Below are 24,909 nucleotides of genomic sequence, written 5' to 3'. Positions count from 1 at the left end.
GTCGCCGGCCTACTAGCTGCCATCGATCCTTTTTGTTTCACTTTCTGTTGGTTAGGTCTAGGTAGGCACGCACCTGTTTTGGGTTAGTTATTAGTAGGGGGGGTTATTTAGTTTAGCGAGGTATGTCTGTGTTTGTGCGTGATTATGTTCCTTGTCAGGTTTTGTGGTTCTTGAGGAACGTGTGTTTTTCCCTGTGGTTGGTTTTGTGTTTGATCACCGCAGAGGTATTTATGGGCTGCGTCCCATTTTGTGACGTCTACAAGGGTTTTGGAGCGCGATACTGTTTGACGCCCTACCTTACCGTGTTTGGACTATCTTTATTTTTGTACATACGGATTAAAGTGTGTTCAAGAATTTACTGTCTCCTGCGCTTGACTCTACCTCTCCTGCTTCCTTGAGCCAGCCTTGACACCTACCTAACCCTGCACTACTAAAAAAGGGAACTACTAACTTCTAACAAACTCTCCGCCAAATCCCTTCCAAACCACACCCATCCCCATCCAACCTCAATAACACTACACATCAAACTTTCCCTCTCTTCCAAATACTGGTACTTACTACAATACATGAATACATGCTTTACTGTTTCATCAAGCATACCCTCCGTACACAAACCATTTACATGCTTGCCAACCAGATGTCAATGGCGCAACCGAGCAAACACCACCTCTTCCTTCCTAATCTAACCTTTGAATCTTGGTCCGCCAACATTTCTTTGGAGGGCATATAAATGCCAGCCCTTGGGCTTGCTCTCCCACCTCTTCTGCCACACATCTATCATAATGGCTCTAATCTTACATTTGGCCTCACTTACCTCTCCCCGTCATACTGTCTGAACCAACTTGACCGTATATCAGGATTTGCCAACTGCCGGCCCACAGGTGGTGTATTTTTGTTGTTGTATAGTCTGTATATCGTTGTATTTTCAATTAGTGTGACTGTCCTTGTCTATCAGTGTATCAGTGTTTTGTTATGATATTGAGAAAATCGTTCATGGGGAAGTTAGGTACTCTGGTAAATGTATTCCTTTTATGTAAATGTAGGCATTAACTAGCTATGTAATTGTAATACCTTTTTACAGCTGGTCTAGTGTCTGTAGCTTAAACTGTTAAAGATCTGTACTATTTAGAAAACCAACCATTGACAGCCATGTTGTTTTATGCTATTTCGCAGTGGTGGAAAAGGTACCCTATTGTCATACTTAAAAGTAAAGATACCTTAAAAGAAAATGACTCAAGTAAAAGTGAAAGTCACCCAGTAAAATACTACTTGAATAAAAGTCTAAAAGTATTTGGTTTGAAATATACTTAAGTATCAAAAGTAAATGTAATTGGAAAAATATACTTAAATATCAAAAGTAAAAGTATAAAAAAATTACAGTTCCTTATATTAAGCAAACCAGATGGCACTATTCTTGTTTTTTTTATTTATGTATAGCCAGGGGCACTCTCCAACACTCAGACATCATTTACAAATGAAGCATGTGTGCTTGGTGAGTCCGCCAGATGAGATGCAAAAGGGATGACCAGGGATGTTCTCTTGAGAAGTGTGTGAATTGGACCATTTTCCAAGTTGTCAAAAATATAAATGGTAAAATAAAGTACACATACTCAAAAAAACTACTGGCACCGGAAGAAATGGCAGCTGTTTACGGGCGCCTAACCAATTGTGCTATTATGTGTTTTTTCTCGTTATTTGTAACTTATTTTGTACATAATGTTTCTGTCACCGTATCTTACGGCAAAAAATAGCTTCTGGATATCAGGACAGCGATCACTCACCTCGGATTAGACAAAGATGTTTTCTTCAACAAGCAGGACGCACAGGATGTACTTCAGTCACCCGACAAGGCCAATATCCCCATCATTGGCAGGAGAAAGTAACGCAGGTATAGAAGACACAGGGCGGGGTGCCCTGTAAGGATCTGCCGATGGCGTGTGGGAAATCTGCCTTTACCATCAATATTACTTGCCAAAGTACAATCATTGGACTATAAATTAGACGAGGTACGATCACGAATATCCTACCAACGGGACATTAAAAACTGTAATATTTTATGTTTCAACGAATCGTGGCTGAATGACGACATGGATAGCATTCAGCTGACGGGATATACGCTGCACCGGCTAGATAGAACAGCACGGGGGGGGGGCGGTCTGTGTATATTTGCAAACAACAGCTAGTGCATGAAATCTAAGGAAGTGTCTAGATTTTGCTCGCCTGAAGTGCAGTATCTTATGATAAGCTGTAGACCACACTATTTGCCAAGAGAGTTTCATTTATATTTTTTTGTGGCTGTTTATTTACCACCACAGACGAATGCTGGCACTAAGACCGCACTCAGTCAGCTGTATAAGGAAATAAGCAAACAGAAAATGGCGGAACTAGACTTTAATGCAGGAAAACTGAAATCAGTCTTACCTAATTTCTATCAGCATGTTAAATGTGCAACAAGAGGAAAAAAACTTTAGACCACCTTTACACCACACACAGAGATGCATATAAAGCTCTCCCTCCCCCTCATTTGGCAAATCTGACCCTAATTCTATCCTCTTGATTCCTGCTTACAAGCAACAACTAAAGCAGGAAGCACCAGTGACACGGCCAATAAAGAAGTGGTCAGATGACGCAGATGCTAAACTACAGGACTGTTTTGCTAGCACAGGGATTCCTCCGATGGCATTGAGGAGTACACCACATCAGTCACTGGCTTCATCAATAAGTGCATTGATGACGTCATCCCCACAGTGACTGCATGTACATACCCCAACCAGTAGCCATGGATTACAGGCAACATCCTCACTGAGCTAAAGGGTTGAGCTGCCGCCTTCAAGGAGCGGGACTCTAACCCGGACGCTTACAAGAAATCCCGCTATGCCCTCAGATGAACCATCAAACAAGCAAAGTGCCAATACAGGACTAAGATTGAATCGTACTACATCGGCTCCGACGCTCATCGGCTGTGGCAAGGCCTGCAAACTATTACAGACTACAAAGGGAAGCACAGCCGTGAGCTGCCCAGTGACACGAGTCTTCCAGACGAGCTGAATCACTTCTATGCTCGCTTCAAGGCAACCAACACTGAGGCATGCAAGAGATCATCAGCTGTTCTGGACGACTGTGTGATCACGCTCTCCACAGCCGACGTGAGTAAAACCTTTAAACAAGTCAACATTCACAAGGCCGCTGGGCCAGACGGATTACCAGGACGGGTGCTCCAGGCATGTGCTGACCAACTGGCAGGTGTCGTCACTGACATTTTCAACATGTCTGTAATACCAACATGTTTCAAGCAGACCACCATAGTCCCTACGCCCAAGAACACTAAGATAACCTGCCTAAATGACTACAGAACCGTAGCACTCACGTCCGTAGCCATGAAGTGCTTTGAAAGGCTGGTCATGACTCACATTAACACCATTATCCCAGAAACCCTAGACCCACTCCAATTTGCATACCGCTCAAACAGATCCACAGATGATGCTATCTCTATTTCCCACCTGGACAAAAGGAACACCTACGTGAGAATGCTATTCACTGACTACAGCTCAGTGTTCAACACCATCGTGCCCTCAAAGCTCATCACTAAGCTAAGGATCCTGGGACTAAACACCTCCCTCTGCAACTGGAATCCTGGACTTTCTGATGGGCCGCCACCAGCTGGTAAGGGTAGGTAACAACACATCTGCCACGCTGATCCTTAACTCAACAGTGGTAGGCCTGATCACTGACAACAATGACACAGCCTGTAGGGAGGAGGTGAGAGACTTGGCTAGGTGGTGCCAGAATAACAACCTATACCTCAACTTAATCAGGCCAAAGGAGATGATTGTGGACTACAGGAAAAGGAGGACCGAGCATGCTCCCATTCTCATCAACGGAGCTGTAGTGGAGCAAGTTGAGAGCTTCAAGTTCCTTGGTGTTCACATCACCAACAAACTAGAATGGTCCAAACACACCAAGACAATCGTGAAGGGGGCACGACAAAGCATGTTCCCCCTCAGGAAACTAAAAAGATTTGGCATGGGTCCTCAGATCCTCAAAAGGTTCTACAGCTGCAACATCGAGAGCCTCCTGACTGGTTGCATCACTGCCTGGTACGGCAACTGCTCAGCCTCCGACAGCAAGGCACTACAGAGGGTAGTGCGTACGGCCCAGTACATCACTGGGGCCAAGCTTCCTGCCATCCAGGACCTCTATACCAGGCGGTGTCAGAGGAAGGCCCTAAAAATGTTCAAAGACTCCAGCCACCCCAGTCATAGACTGTTCTCTGTGCTATCGCATGGCAAGAGGTACCGGAGCGCCAAGTCTAGGACCAAAAGACTCCTCAACAGCTTTTACCCCAAGCCATAAGACTCCTGAACAGCTAATTAAATAGCTACCCGGACTATGCATTGTGTCGTCGTCGTCACCCCCCCCCCCCCCCCCCCAACCTCTCTTTTACGCTGCTGCTACTCTATGTTTATCATCTATCATCACTTTAAAACTATTATTATATTATTTTATTATTATTTTTGTCAATTTCCGCCTGACTGACGTGCCCAAAGGAAACTGCCTGTTGCTCAGGCCCTGAAACTAGGATATGTATATAATTGGTACCATTGGAAAGAAAACGCTCTGACGTTTGTAGAAATGTTAAAATAATGTAGGAGACTATAACACAATAGATATGGTAGGAGAAAATCCAAAGTAAACCCAACCAGCCCTTTTTTTTCTTTGAGAGCCCATGCTCTTCTAATGGAACGTATAGGTAAAAAATTAAATCTAGCTCCCAGTATGCAATTACTATGCCTTCCTCTGGGTGTCAGTAGTCTTTGTTCAAGGTTTCCGACTTGTTTCTTCCAAAACAAGGAAGAATAATGAGTTTTAGTACAGGGACGCAGACTTGGAAATTCGTGTATGCGCCCACGACAAAGAGGACATGCACCTGCTAATATCGCTTTCCTATTGAACATACTTCTTTCCGTATGAAATATTATAGTTTAATTACATTTTAAGGTATCTGTGGATTAAATAGAAACATATTTTGACTTGTTTTAACAAAGTTTAGGGGTAGATTTTTGGATTCCTTTCTCTGCATGTTGAACGAGTGGATTACTCAAATCGATGGCGCCAACTAAACAGACTTTTTGGGATATAAAGATTAATTTTATCTAACAAAATGACACTACATGTTGTAGCTGGGACCCTTTGGATGACAAATCAGAGGAAGATTTTCAAAAAGTAAGTGAATATTTAATCGCTATTTGTGAATTTATGAAACCTCTGCCGGTGGGGCGCCGTCATCAAACAATTGCATGGCATGCTTTCGCTGTAAAGCCTACTGTAAATCAGACAGTGCAGTCTCTTGAGGATACCGTAGGATAGGGGGCGCCACAGCGCATTTTGAAAAAAAATCGTTCCCATTTTCAACGGCCTACTAATCAAACTCAGAAGATAGGGCATGCATATACTTATTATATATGGATAGAAAACACTCTAAAGTTTCTAAAACTGTTTGAATGGTGTCTGTGAGTATAACAGAACTCAAATGGCAGTCAAAACCCCGAGACCGATTGAAACAGGAAGTGGAATTCTGAATTGTGGACTTGACTTCTCATCTTTCCTTATTAATCACACCGTTAACCATGGTTCAGTGAGCACTTCCTATTGCTTCCACTAGATGTCGCCAGTCCTTTCACAGTGGTTTGAGCCTTATAGAGTCAAAACTCAGTGAATGACACGAGTTTGAAATTGGTCACAGGGGATGGGCCATCACCATTATGACGCCGGCGGCCATGTCTGCCCCCACCTTTGGATACGGTTTTAAAGGCCATGACATCATCCCCCTCGAATCTTATTGGCTCTCTTGGTGTTAGAGGCCCTGAAGATTTATTTTATACAACGTTTGACATGTTTGAACGAACCTACATGCGCGAGCATTGCATTTATTATGAACTTCAGAGCTGCGCTTGGAGAGAGCCATAGGACGCGCTACCAACATCAGGCTAATGGAACGTGAAGTATGGACTTTTTGACCGAAAATACATCTGTTGTGGACCTGGGATGCTTTCTGATGAAGACAACTAAAGGTAGGCGATTATTGACAATATTATAGAAGATAAGATGTGACATGAGATTCTTTCCAAGATGGCGCCGAGCTCTGTATATTAGCTAATTTTCTGAGTATCGCATCTCCTTTTATCGCAAAGTGTGATTACCCAGTAAAGTTAATTTAAAATCTGGTATGACGGGTGTTCTCAAGAGATATTCATCTATAAATGTTAGATTGACAATATACATTTAAAAAATCGTTATAGTATAGTAATTTAGGGAAATGTAGCATTGTTTACCGGGACGCTTTTGAGGGGAAATTATGTAGTCAACGTCAGACAGAGATGTAAAATGCTGTTTTTATATATAAATATGACCTTTATTGAACAAAAGAATGCATGCATTGTATAACATGATGTCCTAGGGGTGCCATCTGATGAAGTTTGTAAAAGGTTAGTGCTGCATTTAGCTGTTTTTTGATTATATGTGATGCAAGTGGTTGGTCGGAAAATGGCTATGAAGCTGCTTTTTACGATGGACTCATCTAATATAATGTAATGATTTGCTTTTCCTGTAAAACCTTTTTGAAATCGGACGACGTGGGTCGATTCAGGAGAGGTGTATCTATAAAAAAAAAATATATATATTATTTTTTTTTTTTTTAATTATGATTTTTTTTTAATGCTAATTGGCGATATGATTTTTCGCTGGATTTTGATCCCGCTAACGGGATCAGACGCTGAAGAGGTTTTAACAAGACTTTAAGCTTTTAACCGATATAAGACACTTGTGTGTACATAAATGTTTAATATCCATAATTTGTATGATTATTTATTTGAATTGCGCACCCTCCAGTTTCACCAGAAGTTGTCCCGCTAGCGGGAAGCCTAGCCTTACTAATCGTACATGTACATAATACCTCAAATAGCCCGACTAACCGGTGCACTCGCACATTGACTCTGTACCGTTACCACCTGTATACAGCCTCACTACTGTTATTTTCACTGTCATTTTACTGTTTTCTAAAATTTCTTTACTTATCTATTGTTACCTAATACCTTTTTTTTACTTAAAAACTGCACTGTTGGTTAAGGGCTTGTAAGTAAGCATTTCACTAAGGTCTACATATGTTGTATTTGGCGCACGTGACAAATAAACTTTGATTTGAAGTATTTTTACTTAAGTATTTAATGCCACTGCAACTTCAAATAGTTATAATGCATAGTAATAATGTTTGGTGGCAGGACTATTATCAGACCTTCTGGGAAAAAACCCTGCAAATGAATACAAAAAACAATGTTTTAAGTGAAATATTAGCTTTTGTTTGAAGTCGAAAAAAAGACAGGCAATTCAAAAGCTAATTTGAACTATGTACTAACAAGGCTTTCATTATAAGCAGCTTGACTACTGCTAGAGTACTGAAGCTTTACTTCAACGGGTTGAAGTACATTGAACGGGTTGATTAGGATTCAACCTTCTCTCAAACAGCTTAATACATACTCTTAGAGTAGGTTTACACCATTAATGTACCAGTTAATGTAAACATGTTTTTGTTAATGTAAGACACGCAATCTGCCATCTGGGATTCTGTTCAACATTCCTAATCTTGATATACCCATTGGTTCAATCTGCAGTTCAAACAACAACAAAGCCAACACCCCACCACTGTTTGGTAAAAAGCGAAATAATTGGTGGTGGAGAAATAATAATAATGTAACCACTTTCAAATTCATCGATAGCTCTATGGATACAAAATTAACATTTTAACCATATTCCGAGGCTAAACAGTGTTGGTTTCTAATTACATTGTTCTGATGGGATATGACAATTGGACTAATCTCATGAGGCATTTATTATATAAGTTATATTCTTAAAGAATCAATGGGTGTGTGTAAATAATTGTAAAATAAAAATATATATTAAGCAATTACAAATTTACCCTTTAAATACTATAACTTATAAATGTTTCAAGTGCACAGCGCAACTGTCTTACGCTATCATAACCCAAAATATAAGGTTGCATTACTCCATTGTTTATAACAGGAACCTAAACCATGTATAGCTTCAAAATACTGTATGTACAAATGCTGTCAACTACCTTGTCTCAGTCACCTTATGGATAAGGCTTGGTCAAATGTAGGGTTAAGGAGTGGTTTTGCAGACACAGATTACACCTAGTCTTGGACCCTAAATAATTTAGATTTTCCATTAATCTTGATTTTTTATCCAGAACTAGGCTTAATCTCTGTCTGGGAAAAGGTCCCCATAATGTTTAAATGAGTGGAATGGGATTGAAATATGTTTATATTACCAAGTAGATTATTGGGGTAAACCTACTCTAAAAGCATGTATTAGGCTGTTTGAGAGAAGGTTTGAATCCTAATCAACCCATCCAATGTGAGTACATCTGTTGAAGTATAGTAGATCAGTAAAGCTACAGTACTTTAGCAGTAGTTCAAACTGCTAAAGATGAAAGCATGTTAGGTCAAATGAGCTTTTGAATTTCCTGTCTTTTTCGGCTTCAGACAATTGCTAATATTTCACTTATAAAAGCTAATATTTAACTTTTATTAATAGATATTTAGAAGAAAAAACACGTCACATCAGGCATGCAATAGGAGATAATTTAGCAATGTGTGTGATGGAATTCCTTTTTTAAATGATTATTTTGTAATTTTACCCAATTTTTCGCATCGCTGCAACGGGCTCGGGAGAGGTGAAGGTCGAGATACGTGTCCTCCAAAACATGACCCATCAAGCCACGCTGCTTCATAATACACTGCTCGCTTAACCTGGAAGATAGTCGCACCAATGTGTCGAAATAAAAATCGTTTGACTGACGACAGCTTGCAGGCACCCGGCCCGCCACAAGGAGTCGATAGAGCGCGATGAGCCAAGGAAAGCCCTCTGGCCAAACCCTCTCCTAACCCAGATGGCGCTGGGCCAATTGTGCATCGCCCTATGCGGCTCCCAGTCAGGGCTGGCTGTGACACAGCCTGGGATCGAACCCCAGGGGTAGCAGTGGTCTCTGCGGCCTCATCATGAACACAATAACCCCAGTGACACTGGGATTAGAAAACACTAGCAACAGCTTTCCCACCAGGGCCTTCGGAAAGTATTCAAACCCTTTGATTTTTTCCACATTTTGTTATCAAATCAAATTTATTTCTAAAGCCCTTCTTACATCAGATGATGTCACAAAGTGCTGTACAGAAACCCAGCCTAAAACCCCAAACAGCAAGCAATGCAGGTGTAGAAGCACGGTGGCTAGGAAAAACTTCCTAGAAAGGCCAGAACCTAGGAAGAAACCTAGAGAGGAACCAGGCTATGAGGGGTGGCCAGTCCTCTTCTGGCTGTGCAGGAATTTTCAGTAATTTTCAACATTTCTGCAAAACTGTTTTCGCTTTGTCATTATGGGGTATTGTGTGTAGATTGCTGAGAAAAAAATAAATATTTAATCAATTTTAGAATAAGCCAGGAACGTAACAAAATGTGGAAAAAGTCAAGGGGTCTGAATACTTTCCGAAGGCACTGTACATTATGGGCCGTACGTATAAAGCGACTGAGAGTAGGAGAGCTGATCTAGAATTTGGTACCCCTTTCCATGTGATCTTGTTCATTATTATCCAAAAGTTAAAACTGATCTTAGATCAGCAATCATACTCTGAGATGCTCCAGGAATACGGACCCAGAACCTTCTCTGTGGTACATAATCTTTATATGCCAGGCAAAAATGTTGCCCCAACACAAAAGGCTGGGTATGTCTGGTGTATTATGATGCACTGTATGTGTCAAGTGGAACAGTGTTTACACATACCAACTGAAATGCCAGAGAAAAAACTGAATTGTGATCCTGTAGCTATCTATGTCAGGCATGGTATTTTCAAATGTCAATCCGTACAATTGTCTTAACGTGTGGGGAAATACTAGATTCTGTGTAGAATTCCTATAAATATTATTGTCCATTTCCCCTTCACTTTAACCCTTACCTCCCAAACTCAGTCATAACACTTCATTCTTCTACCCTTTCAAGTATGCATACAGTACATTAGCCATATCTGTCTCAACCCTCCAAACTCCAACCTTTATCTGCTTGCCCTGATATACATGGTCATTGACAGATAGAACGTGACATGGCTGATGGGCGATGTCGGTGATATGGTCAAAATGGGCAATATAGGAGATATGGGTGATATAGGAGTTATGGGTGATATAGGAGATATGAAGGGTGTGGACAATTTTAGCGATATAGGTGATAAAAGCGATGTGTGCGATATAGACTATTATAGACTATAAGGACAATATGCGTTACCCATGGGTGTTCCCACTCCGTAGGCCTTGGAGTCGATGAGGCCCCCTATCTGGGTAAGGTTGCAGTTGCGCTGGGTGACAAACTCAATGGTTGTGGACTCCATGAGGAAAGCGTAGTCGGAGGTGAGCACGCGCTGGATGCCCGTGTCTATGTTTTTCACAATCACAGACGTTCGCCGGCTCTTCATGAACTCCCACATCTTGTCGTAAGTGGAGATCTTCGTCTTCTGTCAAACCAACGGAGGAAGAAAAGGAAGATTAATGAAATCCACCTCTTCTAATAAGAATTGATTTGGTTCATATAGCACTGGCCTTTCCAGTGTCAATCAATCAATAAAATTGATTTATAAAGCAATTTTTACATCAGCAGATGTCACAAAGTGCTTATACTCAGCCTAAAACCCAAAAGAGCAAGCAATGCAGATGTAGAAGCACAGTGGCTAGGAAAAACTCCCTAGAAAGGAAGGAACTTAGGAAGAACCCTAAAGAGGAACCAGGCTCAGAGGGGTGGCCAGTCCTCTTTTGGCTGTGCCCGGTGGAGATTATAAGAGTACATGGCCAATACTTTTTTAGTACCTTGAACTGAGGGGTTTATTATATTTTCTTGCGGTCTTTCCATACAGCAGATTGCTATTTGAGTGATACCCACAACTACAACACCGCAGAAGACCACTTATCGCAGTGAGCCCAATGGTTAGCTAGCTACCTTGAAAAAGGTCATTGTAGATCCGTCCTCCACCACTCCGTACAGGATCTTGGTCTGTTTGGCCAGGTCATCGACTGAGTCGATGGGTGACTCCATGCGCTCCACGGTGAGGAAGGCAGCCAGGTTGGCCGTGTAGGAGGAGATGATAATGAGGGTGAAGAACCACCAGATGCCCCCCACGATCCGGGTGGACAGGGCCTTAGGCATGAGCTCTGAGCCTGGGTATGGAGGGGAGGATAGGGGTGTAAGGATTGGAGACATAGAATTCCAGAAGTTACAGCAAGGGTGTATGGAGAAGATGTCGACATAGGCAGCATCCACAAAGGACTTAGTGAGGGGTTATATTGTGCTCTGTGGATCATCCGGGGTATCCTGAGTGGGACTTCAATCCAGGCCACTGGGACTGTCCGTTGATTAGCAAGAAAGGTTGCTATGTGTTGTACTTAAGCCTCTCCATTATGTATTGGGAGTTGGACAGTAGGTGGTTGGTTTCATGGACCCAGATTAAGCCTACTCCTCGACTAAAAAGCATGTTGAATGGTGAATATCCATTGACAGAGCGTTTTAGCCCTTAAAATAGGATTCATCTGGGTCCAGGAAACTGGTCCTAAAGGTATACTCATTTAACTTACCGTCCATCAACACAAATCATTCACTTCTTTAAAGTTACACATTTACATTTCACAACAAAAACTTTAGTGGAAACTGACAACTTGGTTGGGTCTGACTGTCATGTATCCAAGGTAACCTCACATCCTGACCCCACGTCCCACTACTCTATGGGCAATTTGTTGCGGGCAATGGGAGAGGACTCTGGGTAGTGGCACCTGACATGAAGCTGTTCTTGTTGAATAAGTGCAGCATGGCTAGTTGGTAAGAGATAAGTTATACCTAAAGGCTAGTTCGTTCACTGGTTCGTCATTCTCCTTTTCACACTTACCCAAACATGTTTTGATATTTTACTTTCACTTTGTCCTTATCATCAGCATGGTTACAGCAACTAGGGTGGATGCAGAACCAGGCCAGCACAGACTCTGCTCAGTCATATGGAAAGGGTATCTGTTACACACCAATTATTATAATTGTTTTATAGTGGTGGGAGGTTTGCAATGCAACCCCATTTAATCTATATACAGTTGAAGTCGGAAGTTTACATACATACACCTTAGCCAAATATATTTAAACTCGGTTTTTCACAATTATTGACATTTAATCCTAGTAAAAATCCCTGTTTTAGGTCAGTTAGGATCACCACTTTATTTTAATAATGTGAAATGTCAGAATAATAGTAGAGAATTATTTATTTCAGCTTTTATTTCTTTCATCCTATTCCCAGTGGGTCAGAAGTATTACATACATTCAATTAGTATTTTGTAGCATTGCATTTAAATTGTTTAAATTGGATCAAACATTTCGGGTAGCCTTCCACAAGCTTCCCACAATAAGTTGGGTGAATTTTGGCCCATTCCTCCTGACAGAGCTGGTGTAACTGAGTCAGGTTTGTAGGCCTCCTTGCTCGCACACACTTTTTCAGTTCCATCCCAAATTTTCTATGGGATTGAAGTCAGGGCTTTGTGATGGCCACTCCAATACCTTGACTTTCTTGTCCTTAATAAATTTTGCCACAACTTTGGAAGTGTGCTTGGAATCATTGTCCATTTGGAAGACCCATTTGCGACCAAGTTTTAACTTCCTAACTGATGTCTTGAGATGTTGCTTCAATATATCCACATCATTTTCATACCTCATGATGCCATCTATTTTGTGAAGTGCACTAGTCCCTCCTGCAGCAAAGCACCCCCACAACATGATGCTGCCATCCCCGTGTTTCACGGTTGGTATGGTGTTCTTCGGCTTGCAAGCCTCCCCCTTTTTCCTCCAAACATAACGATGGTCATTATGGCCAAACAGTTCTATTTTTGTTTCATCAGACCAGAGGATATTTCTCCAAAAAGTGCGATCTTTGTCCCCATGTGCAGTCGCAAACTGTAGTCTGGCTTTTTTATGGCGGTTTTGGAGCAGTGGCCTCTTCCTTGCTGAGCGGCCTTTAAGGTTATGTCGATATAGGACTCGTTTTACTGTGGCTATAGATACTTTTGTACCAGTTTCCTCCAGCATCTTCACAAGGTCCTTTGCTGTTATTCTGGGATTGATTTGCACTTTTCGCACCAAAGTACATTCATCTCTAGGAGACAGAACGCGTCTCCTTCCTGAGCAGTATGATGGCTGCGTGGTCCCGTGGTGTTTATACTTGCATACTATTGTTTGCACAGATGAATGTGGTACGTCCAGGCGTTTGGAAATTGCGCCCAAGGATGAGAACCAGATTTGTGGAGGTCTACAATTTTTATTCTGAGGTCTTGGATGATTTACTTTGATTTTCCCATGATGTCAAGCAAAGATGCACTGAGTTTGAAGGTAGGCCTTGAAATACATCCACAGGTACACCTCCAATTGACTCAAAGTATGTCAATTAGCCTATCAGAAGCTTCTAATGCCATGACATCATTTTCTGGAATTTTCCAAGCTGTTTAAAGGCACAGTCAACTTAGTATATATAAACTTCTGACCCACTGGAATTGTGATGCAGTGAATTATAAGTGAAATAATGTGTCTGTAAACAATTGTTGGAAAAATGACTTGTGTCATGCACAAAGTAGATGTCCTACCCGACTTGCCAAAACTATAGTTTGTTAACAAGAAATTTGTGGAGTGGTTGAAAAACAAGATTTAATGACTCCAACCTAAGTGTATGTAAACTTCTGACTTCAACTGTATAGTAACTGAATTTCTCTGCAATTATCTTTCAAGAATAGAGGAACCAATCTGAATGTAAATGGCTGTCACAGTCGCTACACAAAGTTACTACTCCAATAAGGACTATAACTTGTATGTTCATTCAGTTGCAATAACACTAAAGGAGACACCTTCACTATAACAATAACTTAGCACAAAATATGTCAAATAATAATAATTTGAAATAATATACACTGAGCAATTATGTAAACGCAACATGCCCAAATGTCAAAGATTTGACTGAGTTACAGCTCATATAAGGAAATCAGTCAATTGAAATAAATTCATTAGTCCCTAATCTATGGATTTTACATTACTGGGAATACAGGTATGAATCTGTTGGTCACAGATACCTTAAAAGAAAGGTAGAGACATGGATCAGAAAACTAGTCAGTATCTGGTGTGATCACCATTTTCCTTATAAAGCGTGACACATCTCCTTCACATAGAGTTGATCAGGCTGTTGATTGTGGCCTGTGGAATGTTGTCCCACTCCTCTTCAATGGCTGTGCGAAGTTTCTGGATGTTGGCGGGAACCGGAACACCCTGTCATACACGTCGATCCAGGGCAACCCAAACATGCTCAATGGGTGAAATGTCTGGTCCGGAAAGAACTGGGACATTTTCAGCTTCCAGGAATTGTGTACAGATCCTTGCGACATGGGGCCATACATTATCATGCTGAAACATGAGGTGATGGCGGTCGATGAATGGCACGACAACGAGCCTCAGGACCTCGTCACGATATCTCTGTGCATTCAAATTGCCATCGATAAAAAGCAATTGTGTGCATTGTCCGTAGCTTATGCCTGCCCATACCATAACCCCACTGCTACCATGGGGCACTCTCTTCACAATGTTGACAACAGCACATCACTCGCTAACAAGACGCCATGTCATCTGCCCGGTACAGTTGAAATTGAGATTCATCCGTGAAGAGCACACTTCTCCAGCGTGCCAGTGGCCATCGAAGGTGAGCATCTTCCCACTGAAGTCGGTTACAACGCTGAACTGCAGTCAAGACCCTAGTGAGGAAGACAAGCACACAGATGAGCTTCCCTGATACGGTTTCTGACAGTTTGTGCAGAAATTCTTCAGTTTTGCACACCCACAGATTCATCAGATGTCCGGGTGGATGGTCTCAGAAGATCCCGCAGGTGAAGAAGCCGGATGTGGAGGTGCTGGGCTGGTGTGGTTACATGTGGTCTGCAGTTGTGAGGTCAGTTGGATGTACTGACAAATTCTCTAAAACAATGTTGGAGGCAGCCTATGGTAAAGAAATTAACATTACATTCTCTGGCAACAGCTGTGGTGGACATTCCTGCAGTCAGCATGCCAATTGCAGGCTTCCACAAAACTTGAGATATATGTGGCATTTTGCTGTGTAACAATACTGCACATTTTAAAGTGGCCTTTTTATTGTCACTAGCACAAGGTGCACCTGTGTAATGATCATGCTGTTTAAGCTTTTTGATATGCCATACCTGTTAGGTAGAAGGATTTTCTTGGGATAGGATAAATGCTCACCAACAGGGATATAAACAAATTTGAGCACAACATTTGAGAGAAATAAGCTTTTTGTGCATATGGAACATTTCTGGGATCTTTTATTTCAGCTCACGAAACATGGGACCAACACTTTACATGTTGCGTTTATTTTTATGTTCAGTATATTTTCCTCTCCAGCTTCCTCTGTACATTCATTTTGATCAGAAAACGAGGTAGCAACATTATTCTTGTTCCCACTTTAACCTAACTACAACTTTTAAGGTTAAATGGTGCCTTCATAAACCCTTTCTAAGCCCTATTAAAAATGCTTCATGACTCTTTTTTTACCACCATGCAGCACACACCCAGAGGCCCCTGTGTCGCCCGGAGCCTGGCCTAAAACCTTGGACCCCAGAGAGAGTGGGACACGGAGATAGCCACAGCACCAGCAGGCTGAGGCAACTACCTTGCTGCATGAGAGCCCCGATGCCGAACCAGAAACTATTGAGCAACGTAAAATTGTTTTCCACCACGTCCGAGTCTGGGTTGCACGGATGGGGGTTGTACCACTCGTACGGGCTAAACCTGTGGTGGAGAGAGCACACAGACACTAAGATCAGTCAAACAAAATAACATTCATGGCCAGGATGGTCTAGTGGTTTGTGCCTACAGCACACATCCGTCGGTGTTGGCATGGGTTCAAATCCGGCCGACTGCTTTTGACACACACCCCATCTCCTCGACAATCTCTCCTGTGTCCAATATATCACACACAATACCTTTACATTAAAAAACAAACAACGTTCGAGCTTCCCTAAACAGACAAAAACATGATGTGAAAATCGTGTTATTGTAAGGCGACCAAAACAATAGAAGCTCCTATGATCCTTTACTATGCCCTTTGGGTCCCTCGCTCCTCTCGACACCAGACACAAATCATTTACCCTTTCCTCCAACATATTGACGTATTCAAATGCTTTCAGTTTGTTGTGAGAGGCCCAATCGATGGAGTGTAATAACATTGTCACTGGAGATAATGTCCCCATCCCTGATCATCTATGGAGCTCATTGAGATTTATCGACTGGAGGATCCTTTCTGATTCCCCCTGGTGCTTTGAGACCCCATCACCCCTCCCTAATTCAGCCAATATGCCTTCTTCCATCCATAGACTTCCTTGTGCATGTCTAATCCTGCTCCCCCTCCATTGCCTGATTCACCCTCTCCCCTTTTCCTCCCCATCACTGCTTCCCTCCCTCTCTCCCTCCTTGATTCTCTGCCCCCTAAGGGCGACCAGGGATATTCCTAATTTATTATCTTAAGTGAGAGTGGAGTCACATTAGTAGTGGGCAATTGGGTTAGCATTAAGCATCAGAACCTGATTGAGTTTGTGCTAGAGGAGTGGAGGGAAGAGCAGAGCACCCGGCTCATATTTGTATAATTCTTTGGCAGATGCGAATAGGGTGACTGTCTCCACCCCCCTCCAGGTGTCGCCCATCTTCCCCAATAACCCCTGTGTATTTATACCGGTGTTCTCTGTTTGTTTGTTGACAGTTCGTTTTGTTCGTCAAGCCTACCAGCGTTTTTTTTCCCCTTGCTCCTGTCTTTGATATTTACATTTACATTTACGTCATTTAGCAGACGCTCTTATCGAGAGCGACTTACAAATTGGTGCATTCACCTTATGATATCCAGTGGAACAACCACTTTACAATAGTACATCTATATCTTTTTTTTTGGGGGGGGGGTTTAGAAGGATTACTTAATCCTATCCCAGGTATTCCTTATAGTTCCTGTTTTCTTGTTTCCTGGTTTTGACCATTCCTGCCTGCCTGCCCTGATCCTGCCTGCCGTCCTGTACCTTTGCCCCACCTATCTGGATTACTGACCTCTGCCTGACCTGACCCTGCCTGCTGTCCTGTACCTTTGCCCACCTATCTGGATTACTGACCTCTGCCTGCCCTTGACCTGTCCTTTTGCCTGCCCCTGTTCTAATAATAAACTTTTGTTATTTCGACACTGTCTGCACCTGGGTCTTACCTTAAACGTGATTGTGGCAATCGTCACCTACACAACATCAAACATACAGAGAGCTATAGACACCCATGGGGCTGGGGGTTTGAAAAAAAACATCAGGGCTTTGTTCCAATCTCCATAATACCACTAAAATGAATGTACTCTAAGTGGTATGATAGTATAGAGATTGGAACACAGCCCAGGTTTAATGTCCTGCTCATTGTTTCAGAATAAATTCCTAAATAAATTCCTAGTAGTATGGAGATTCCTAGTAGTATGATGTTTGACATTGATATATACTAAGCTATGCTGTTTGCTTCCGTGAATAGGATCAGCGAAGTAATGGAGGTTAAATGCATGTAAAAAATAGTTTTTTATGCACCTATTACACCAAGTTAGTGTTGTTTGGATTAATGTTGTTGAGCATTTACCAACCTTTGTGTTTACCACTACATCCCTGATTAGCATACATTGTAAACTGTAATCAGAATTACTTCGCTAAGTGTTTATGGTTCTCTGTATAAAGAAAAGTTTATTCCACAAAGATTATGAATTGCGGGCCATTTATGGACTATTTATTTAAAAAAGAGTTTGCTACGTGGATGCATTCCAAACCGTACCCTGTTCCCTAAATAGTGCACAACTTCTGACCAGAGCTTTATGTTCAAAAGTAGTGCACTGTAGAGGGAATAGGATGCCTTTTGGGATGTGAATAATTTAGCCTTTTCTTTACTGCTGCTCCATATACACTCCACATGGGAATCATTTCTCTGGACATGGCTGTGATGTCACGCTTTAATACTTCCTTGGCCACCTGATTGGCCGGAATGTCAATGAGCTCTGTCGACTTGTAAACGCCAGAGACCGTGCGCCGCTCAATGTCCCCTGTAGTGCTGTGTGTTATGTGAAATTGTGTGACAGTGTGAAACTGTGTGTGTGAAAGGAACCGATTGTGTGCGTGACGTTTCTCTGTGTGACCTTTCGGTCTGTGTTCCGACCCTGCATTTCCCTGGGTCTTGTTCTGCACACAGAAGTGTCCAACACGGGAGCGTAAGGTCACTGCACACACACACAAAGTTAAGATGGCACCGAAGAGGAATTCCTGACGTTTTACATGATCCTAACCAACTGTGCTATTTTGTTAGTTGTTTTGCATTGTTTGTAAATTATTTTTTTACTTATTTTGTACATAATGTTGCTGTTACCGTCGCTTATGACCAAAAATAATTCTGGACATCAGAACAGCGATTACTCACCACAAACTGGAAGAAGCTTTTTCCTTTAACGAGTCTGACGAGAAGGATATACTGCTTTCCAAGGAACAGGCCCAAATCCCGGTCATTGGCGTAAAGAAAAGATGGAGGAAAAGAGGACGCAGATCAGGCTGCCTTCTGAGAATCCGTAGGCGAGCGAGTAAATTCCCACTGCCATCCGTTCTACTCGCTAACATGTAATCATTGGAAAATATTGACCTACGATTACGATTATCCAACCAATAGAACATTAAAAACAGTATTATTTTATGTTTCACTAAGTCGTGACTGAATGACGACATGGGTAATATAGAGCTGGCGGGATATTCTATGCACCGGCAGAACAGAGAAGAAGCTACGTCTAGTAATACGAGGGGTGTGTCTTTATTTTACATTTTTTGCATCGACGACGTCGTCCCCACAGTGACCGTACGTACATATTCCAACCAGAAGCCATGGATTACAGGCAACATCTGCATCGAGCTAAAGGCTAGAGCTGCCGCTTTCAAGGAGCGGGAGACTAATCCGGACGCTAATAAGAAATCACGCTATGCTCTCAGATGAACCATCAAACAGGCAAAGAGTCAATACAGGATTAAGATTGAATCCTACTACACCGGCTCTGACGCTCGTCGGATGTGACAGGGCTTGAAAACTAATACAGACTACAAAGGGAAACCCAGTGACGCAAGCTGCCCAGTGACACAAGCCTACCAGACAAGCTAAATGCCTTTTATACTCGCTTCGAAGCAAGCAACACTGAAGCATGTATGGGAGCACCAGCTGTTCTGGATGACTGTGTGATAATGCTCTCGGTAGCCGATGTGAGCAAGACCTTTAAACAGGTCAACATTCACAAAGCCGCAGGGCCAGACGGACTCCCAGGACATGTACTCAAAGCAACTGACAAGGGTCTTCACTGACATGTTCAACCTCTCCCTGGCCGAGTCTGTAATACCTACATGTTTCAAGCAGACCACCATAGTCCCTGAGCCCAAGGAAGCGAAGGTAAAATACCTAAATGACTACCTCCCTGTAGCACTCACATCTGTAGCCGTGAAGTGCTTTGAAGGGCTGGTCATGGCTCACATCAACAGCAGCATCCTGGATACCCTAGACCCACTCCAATTTGCATACCACCCCAACAGATCCACAGATGACATCATCTCAATCACACTCCACACTGCCCTTTCCCACCTGGACAAAATGAACACCTATGTGAGAATGCTGTTCATTGACTACAGCTCAGCGTTCAAAACCATAGTTCCCACGAAGCTCATCACTAAGCTAAGGACCCTGGGACTAAACACCTCCCTCTGCAACTGGATCCTGGACTTCCTGACGGGCTGCCCCCAGGTGGTAAGGGTAGGCAACAACACGTCTGCCACGCTGATCCTCAACACTGGGGCCCCTCAGGGGTGTGTACTTAGTCCCCTCCTGTACTCCCTGTTCACCCAAGACTGCGTAGCCAAACATGACTCCAACACCATCATTAAGTTTGCTGACAACACAACAGTGGTATGCCTGATCACTGACAATGATGAGACAGCCTATAGAGGAGGTCAGAGAACTTGCAGTGTGGTACCAGGACAACAACCTCTCCCTCAATGTGAGCAAGACAAAGGAGCTGATCGTGGACTACAGAAAAAGCCGGGCCGAACAGGCCTCCATTAACATCGACGGGGCTGTAGTCCAGCGAGTCGAGAGTTTCAATTTCCTTGGTGTCCACATCACCAAAGAACTATCATGGTCCAAACACACCATGCCAGTTGTGAAGAGGGCACGACAAAACCTTTTCCCCTCAGGAGACTGAAAAGATTTGGCATGGGTCCCCAGATCCTCTAAAAGTTCTACAGCTGCACCATCGAGAGCATCCTGACTGGTTGCATCACTGTCTGGTATGGCAACTGCTCAGCATCTGACCATAAGGCGCTACAGAGGGTTGTCCGTATGGCCCAGTACATCACTGGGGCCAAGCTTCCTGCCATCCAGGACCTATATAATAGGCGGTGTCAGAGGAAAGCCCATAGAATTGTCAAAGACTCCAGTCACCCAAATCATAGATTGTTTTCTCTGCTACCGCATGGCAAGCGGTACTGGAGCGCCAAGTCTAGGACCAAAAGGCTCCTTAACAGCGTCTACCCCCAAGCCATAAAACTGCTGAATAATCAATCAAATGGCTACCGGACTATTTACATTGACCCCCCCCCCCCCCCATAGTCACTTCACCACTACCTACATGTCCAAATTACCTCAACTAACCTGTATCCCCGCACACTGACTCGGTACCGGTGTCCCCTGTATATAGCCTTGTTGTTGTTATTTTATTGTGTTACTTTGTATTATTATTTCTTTTTTACTTTAGTTTTTTTTTGTAAATATTTTTCTTAACTCTTCTTAAACTGCACTGTTGGTTAAGGGCTTATAAGTAAGCATTTCAAGGTAAGGTCTACACTTGTTGTATTCGGCACATGTGACAAATAAAGTTTGATTTGATTTGACACAAATACACTCACACACACACACACACACACACACACACACACACACACACACACACACACACACACACACACACACACACACACACACACACACACACACACACACACACACACACAGGGGACATGCCGAGTTCCACACAGAATAACAAAAGGATTCCTCTGCCTCTTCTCCTCCTCTTCTCTCATCATCCTCTCCTATCCAGGGTCACAATAACCCAACAGGCACCCTCCTATCATCTGTCTGCTGGATTAAATTACTCTAGCCAGCTTTATAGATTGGTTTCTTTACTTGTCTCAGGGCATCTGAGGAGAGGTGTGTAAGAGAGAGAGAGAGATATAGTGTGTGTGTGTGTGTGGGGGACATTGTGCGGCAGGCGCACGGTCGCCAGCGGTTACAAGGAGACAGTGTGTGTGTGCGAGACGAGAGAGCCTGAGGTGACACTGTGATATATACTTATCTAGTGTGTAAGCTGGCATGAGGAGCAATTACATGTTTACATGTAATGACAGGGGCCTTATTGTGAATGTCACATGCATTGTCCAAGTTTTCTGTGATATATTTTGCGACTGTGTACGTATGTGTTCTGTGATTGAGAACACCCTCTGAGTGAATAAAGAAAGAGCAAAGAAATAACAAAATGTTGGAGGAAACAGTTTTTTAATATGAAAAATTTGAATTCTGGCGATTATAGGAAAATACTTCCTTTTAGCCCTTCAGATGTGGGTGGAATGAGCTTTTAAATCCTTAGAGATCTGAAGTTTACTGCTTTACTACTGACATATCTCCATCTATGGCTACACTACCGACTCTATTTGTAAGGGATTAAAGAAAACAATATCCTTCACATATAGGAACTTAACCAATCAATCTGTTTGTAGGTCAATACTACAATTATGAGAGAGCAAGTTGACGCCTGGGCAGAAATCAGTACATCAGGCTTAGAGCTATTGCACATCAACACCCATATGGAGGAGAGAGAGGAATAGTTATCTGATAAACCCAGGTTTCCTTAATTGCCATAGCACTGTTTAAGCCTGCTGAGCTAAAGCCTCTAAGACATCATGTTTCAAGCAAGGTTATTCATCACTAGAGTGTGGTTAAGGAAGTTTGTTACAATAAGTGAATCTGTTATAATAAGCACACTTTCATACACACATAATGTTGACACACAAACATGCTTGTACGCAGACAATGTTGCAGCTATATCTGAGTTAATTTTACTGCGTTTACTGTGTAAACTTAAAACCATGTAAAGGCGACATTGAAAATATAGAGAAACTTACCCAACATACCTTTGATAAAGATGACAATAAAATAAGTGCATATTCTGAACCAACTTAGGTGACAGTTGTTGCCTTCCTTTCAGGTGATCAAAAGGCCAGTAACATTTGGAAAATGTATATTAACCACAAAACTCTTGGGGTCAAACCAAATAACAATCAACAGCTGGCACCCCAGAGTTCGGGGTTAATGAACACTTTTCTACATAGGATTAGTAAAGGCTCCAGGGGAATTCTACCAAAAAGCGGGTAACATTGAGCATGGGATGTCATAATGGTGTCATATTGTTGTTGTAAACTGGTTTTATGGATGCAGAAATGTCAGATTACAAGATGTATTTTTTGCAACCAGAAAAATAAGTCTTACTCTACTTATAATAGCCGTATAAACACACTGTACTCAGCTCCTAACACTGAACAAACCAATATATAACCAAAGGCCGGGCAAGGCCATAGGTTACTTATACAGTGCTTTAGCTCTACCTCACTCGATTGTTTCATATTTCCCTCAGTCTGGGGTTAAGCCAGGGCATGTCCACAGTACTTTACATAAGATAGCTTTACATGAGCTTAAGGGCATATGTGCTGCCTCAGTCAGCCAGACTTAATTCACACACTGTCAAAGCTTTCCTGTGGGGCACAGAGTTTGTCTCACAGGTAGAATAACTTCACACTCTGGGCTTGTACTAGTATCGTAAGACGGAGAGAAAAGCCACTGTCTGGTTTGTGTAAGCGAGCGGTGAGGGATGCATGTTACCTGGCTATGACAAACAGCACACAACTGACACCCAAGTAAGCCAGCAGAATATACATCCAGATATCGGTTGAGAGGGGGTTGAGGAAGGAAAAGACACCCGGGTTGGTTCCATTGGGCTTGCGGTAGAGGATACTTATCCCCAGGGTCATGAAGGGCTTGGAGAAGTCGATGACCTTCTCCCTCACATAGGTAATGGCCAAAGGAGCCACCACTAGGTCTGCTTTCTGTGGACAGAGATCGGGGAAGGAATTGGAGTCCACCAATCAGAAGCAGTGGTATCACATCAAAACCAATCAAATTAGGACATACATTGGGAGGTGGGTTTAGTCCACCAATTAGGGGATATGGTATCAAATTAGAACCAATACAATTTGGACCTAGATTCTGGGGTGGAGATAGTCGATCCAATCAGGGGCTGTGGTATCACAGTAGAAACTGGGGCTTGCAAGAATCAGATATAGGATCTCCTCTCTGTCAACACTTTGACCAGTCACTGAGAATGTGTTGAAGATCCTAGAAGGACAAGGGAAAATCAGTGAAGTCATTTAAACTAGGTTGTTATTGTAAATTAGTTAGGTCCTGGATGCTGATTGGCTGAAAGTCGTGGTACATCAGACAATATACCACGGGTATGTCACAAAATTACTTGTTTACTGTTCTGTTTATGTTGGTAACCAGTTTGTAATAGCAATAAGGGAGTTTGTGGTATATGACTAACATACTGTGCCACAGCTAAGGGGTGTATCCAGGCACAACGCGCTCTGGCCATATTGCTTAAATTTAAAACTTGTTCTCAATGACTTACCTCGCTAAATAAATATGCAATATGAGAAATGTGCAAGACTTGGTGGGAACTGGGAAGTCAAAGGACTAAAAAGCATCCTTATTATAATTGGTGCACTGTAGACCCAAACAGACCCTATAAAGTCAAAACCTCTGGACCTATTCAAAGCCCATTCTCCATTGTATCCATTATCTGCCAAACCGTATGTTCATCACCACAGCGACACACCAATAACCAAGATGGGAACCATGACAGTACACTCCTCCACTCACGTGGTCCATGAGCTCCCTGACCATGCCATTCCACTGGCCCGTGCTCTCCTCCAGCGCCCCATACTTGCCGTCCTCCACCAGGCGCACCTAATAATAATAATAATAACAGTGATATTACATTTACATTTTATATTTTAGTCATTTAGCAGACGCTCTTATCCAGAGCGACTTACAGTAGTGAATGCATACATTTCATTTCATGCATTTCTTTTTTTTTCTCTTTTTTGTACTGGCCCCCCGTGGCCCCCCGTGGGAATCGAACCCACAACCCTGGTGTTGCAGACACCATGCTTTACCAACTGAGCCACAGGGAAGCTATTAATTATAAAAGTAACAACAACAAAAATAATATATGCCATTCAGTAGACACGTGTAGTAGTATGTGTATTCATTTTCATACTGTTCCCCCATGGAGATCAAACCCACAACCCTGGCATTGCAAGCCCCATGCTCTAGCAACTGAGCCATATGGAAAGCCACTCACCTCATAGTGAAAGCCCAGGATCCCAGAGAGCTCGCGGAGCAGGTCAATGCAATAGCCCTCGAAGCGGTCGTTTCCGTACAGCGGCTTGTCGGACTTCTTGAACATCACATAGGGCTCCACCTGTTAAGGAAAGATGGGGGTGGGAGGGATGGGGAGAAGGTAGAGTGAAAGAGGAAGGAGAAAGAAAGGAGGGAGAGGGTGGAAAAGGGGAGAGAGGCAGAGAGAG

The 24,909-nt window shown here is 42.7% G+C and overlaps 1 protein-coding gene across 1 annotated transcript in view; it reads right to left on the bottom strand.

Moving 5' to 3' along the window:
* LOC106607558 (glutamate receptor ionotropic, kainate 2) overlaps positions 1-24,909 on the bottom strand; it is a 234,682-nt gene that overhangs the window by 29,124 nt on the left and 180,649 nt on the right. Inside the window, exons 10-15 of the mRNA XM_014204602.3 lie at positions 24,684-24,803; positions 24,200-24,286; positions 23,144-23,367; positions 15,801-15,919; positions 11,051-11,268; positions 10,346-10,571 (exon numbers count right to left, since the gene is read on the bottom strand). Of these exons, the coding sequence (XP_014060077.1) occupies positions 10,346-10,571; positions 11,051-11,268; positions 15,801-15,919; positions 23,144-23,367; positions 24,200-24,286; positions 24,684-24,803 (994 nt within the window). The remainder of the gene's footprint in view (positions 1-10,345; positions 10,572-11,050; positions 11,269-15,800; positions 15,920-23,143; positions 23,368-24,199; positions 24,287-24,683; positions 24,804-24,909) is intronic.

Source organism: Salmo salar, chromosome 06, assembly GCF_965601325.2.
Source record: "Salmo salar chromosome 06, fSalSal1, whole genome shotgun sequence".
In the NCBI taxonomy this organism is placed as follows: Eukaryota; Metazoa; Chordata; class Actinopteri; order Salmoniformes; family Salmonidae; genus Salmo; species Salmo salar.
This window is presented reverse-complemented; position numbering and strand designations above follow the sequence as displayed.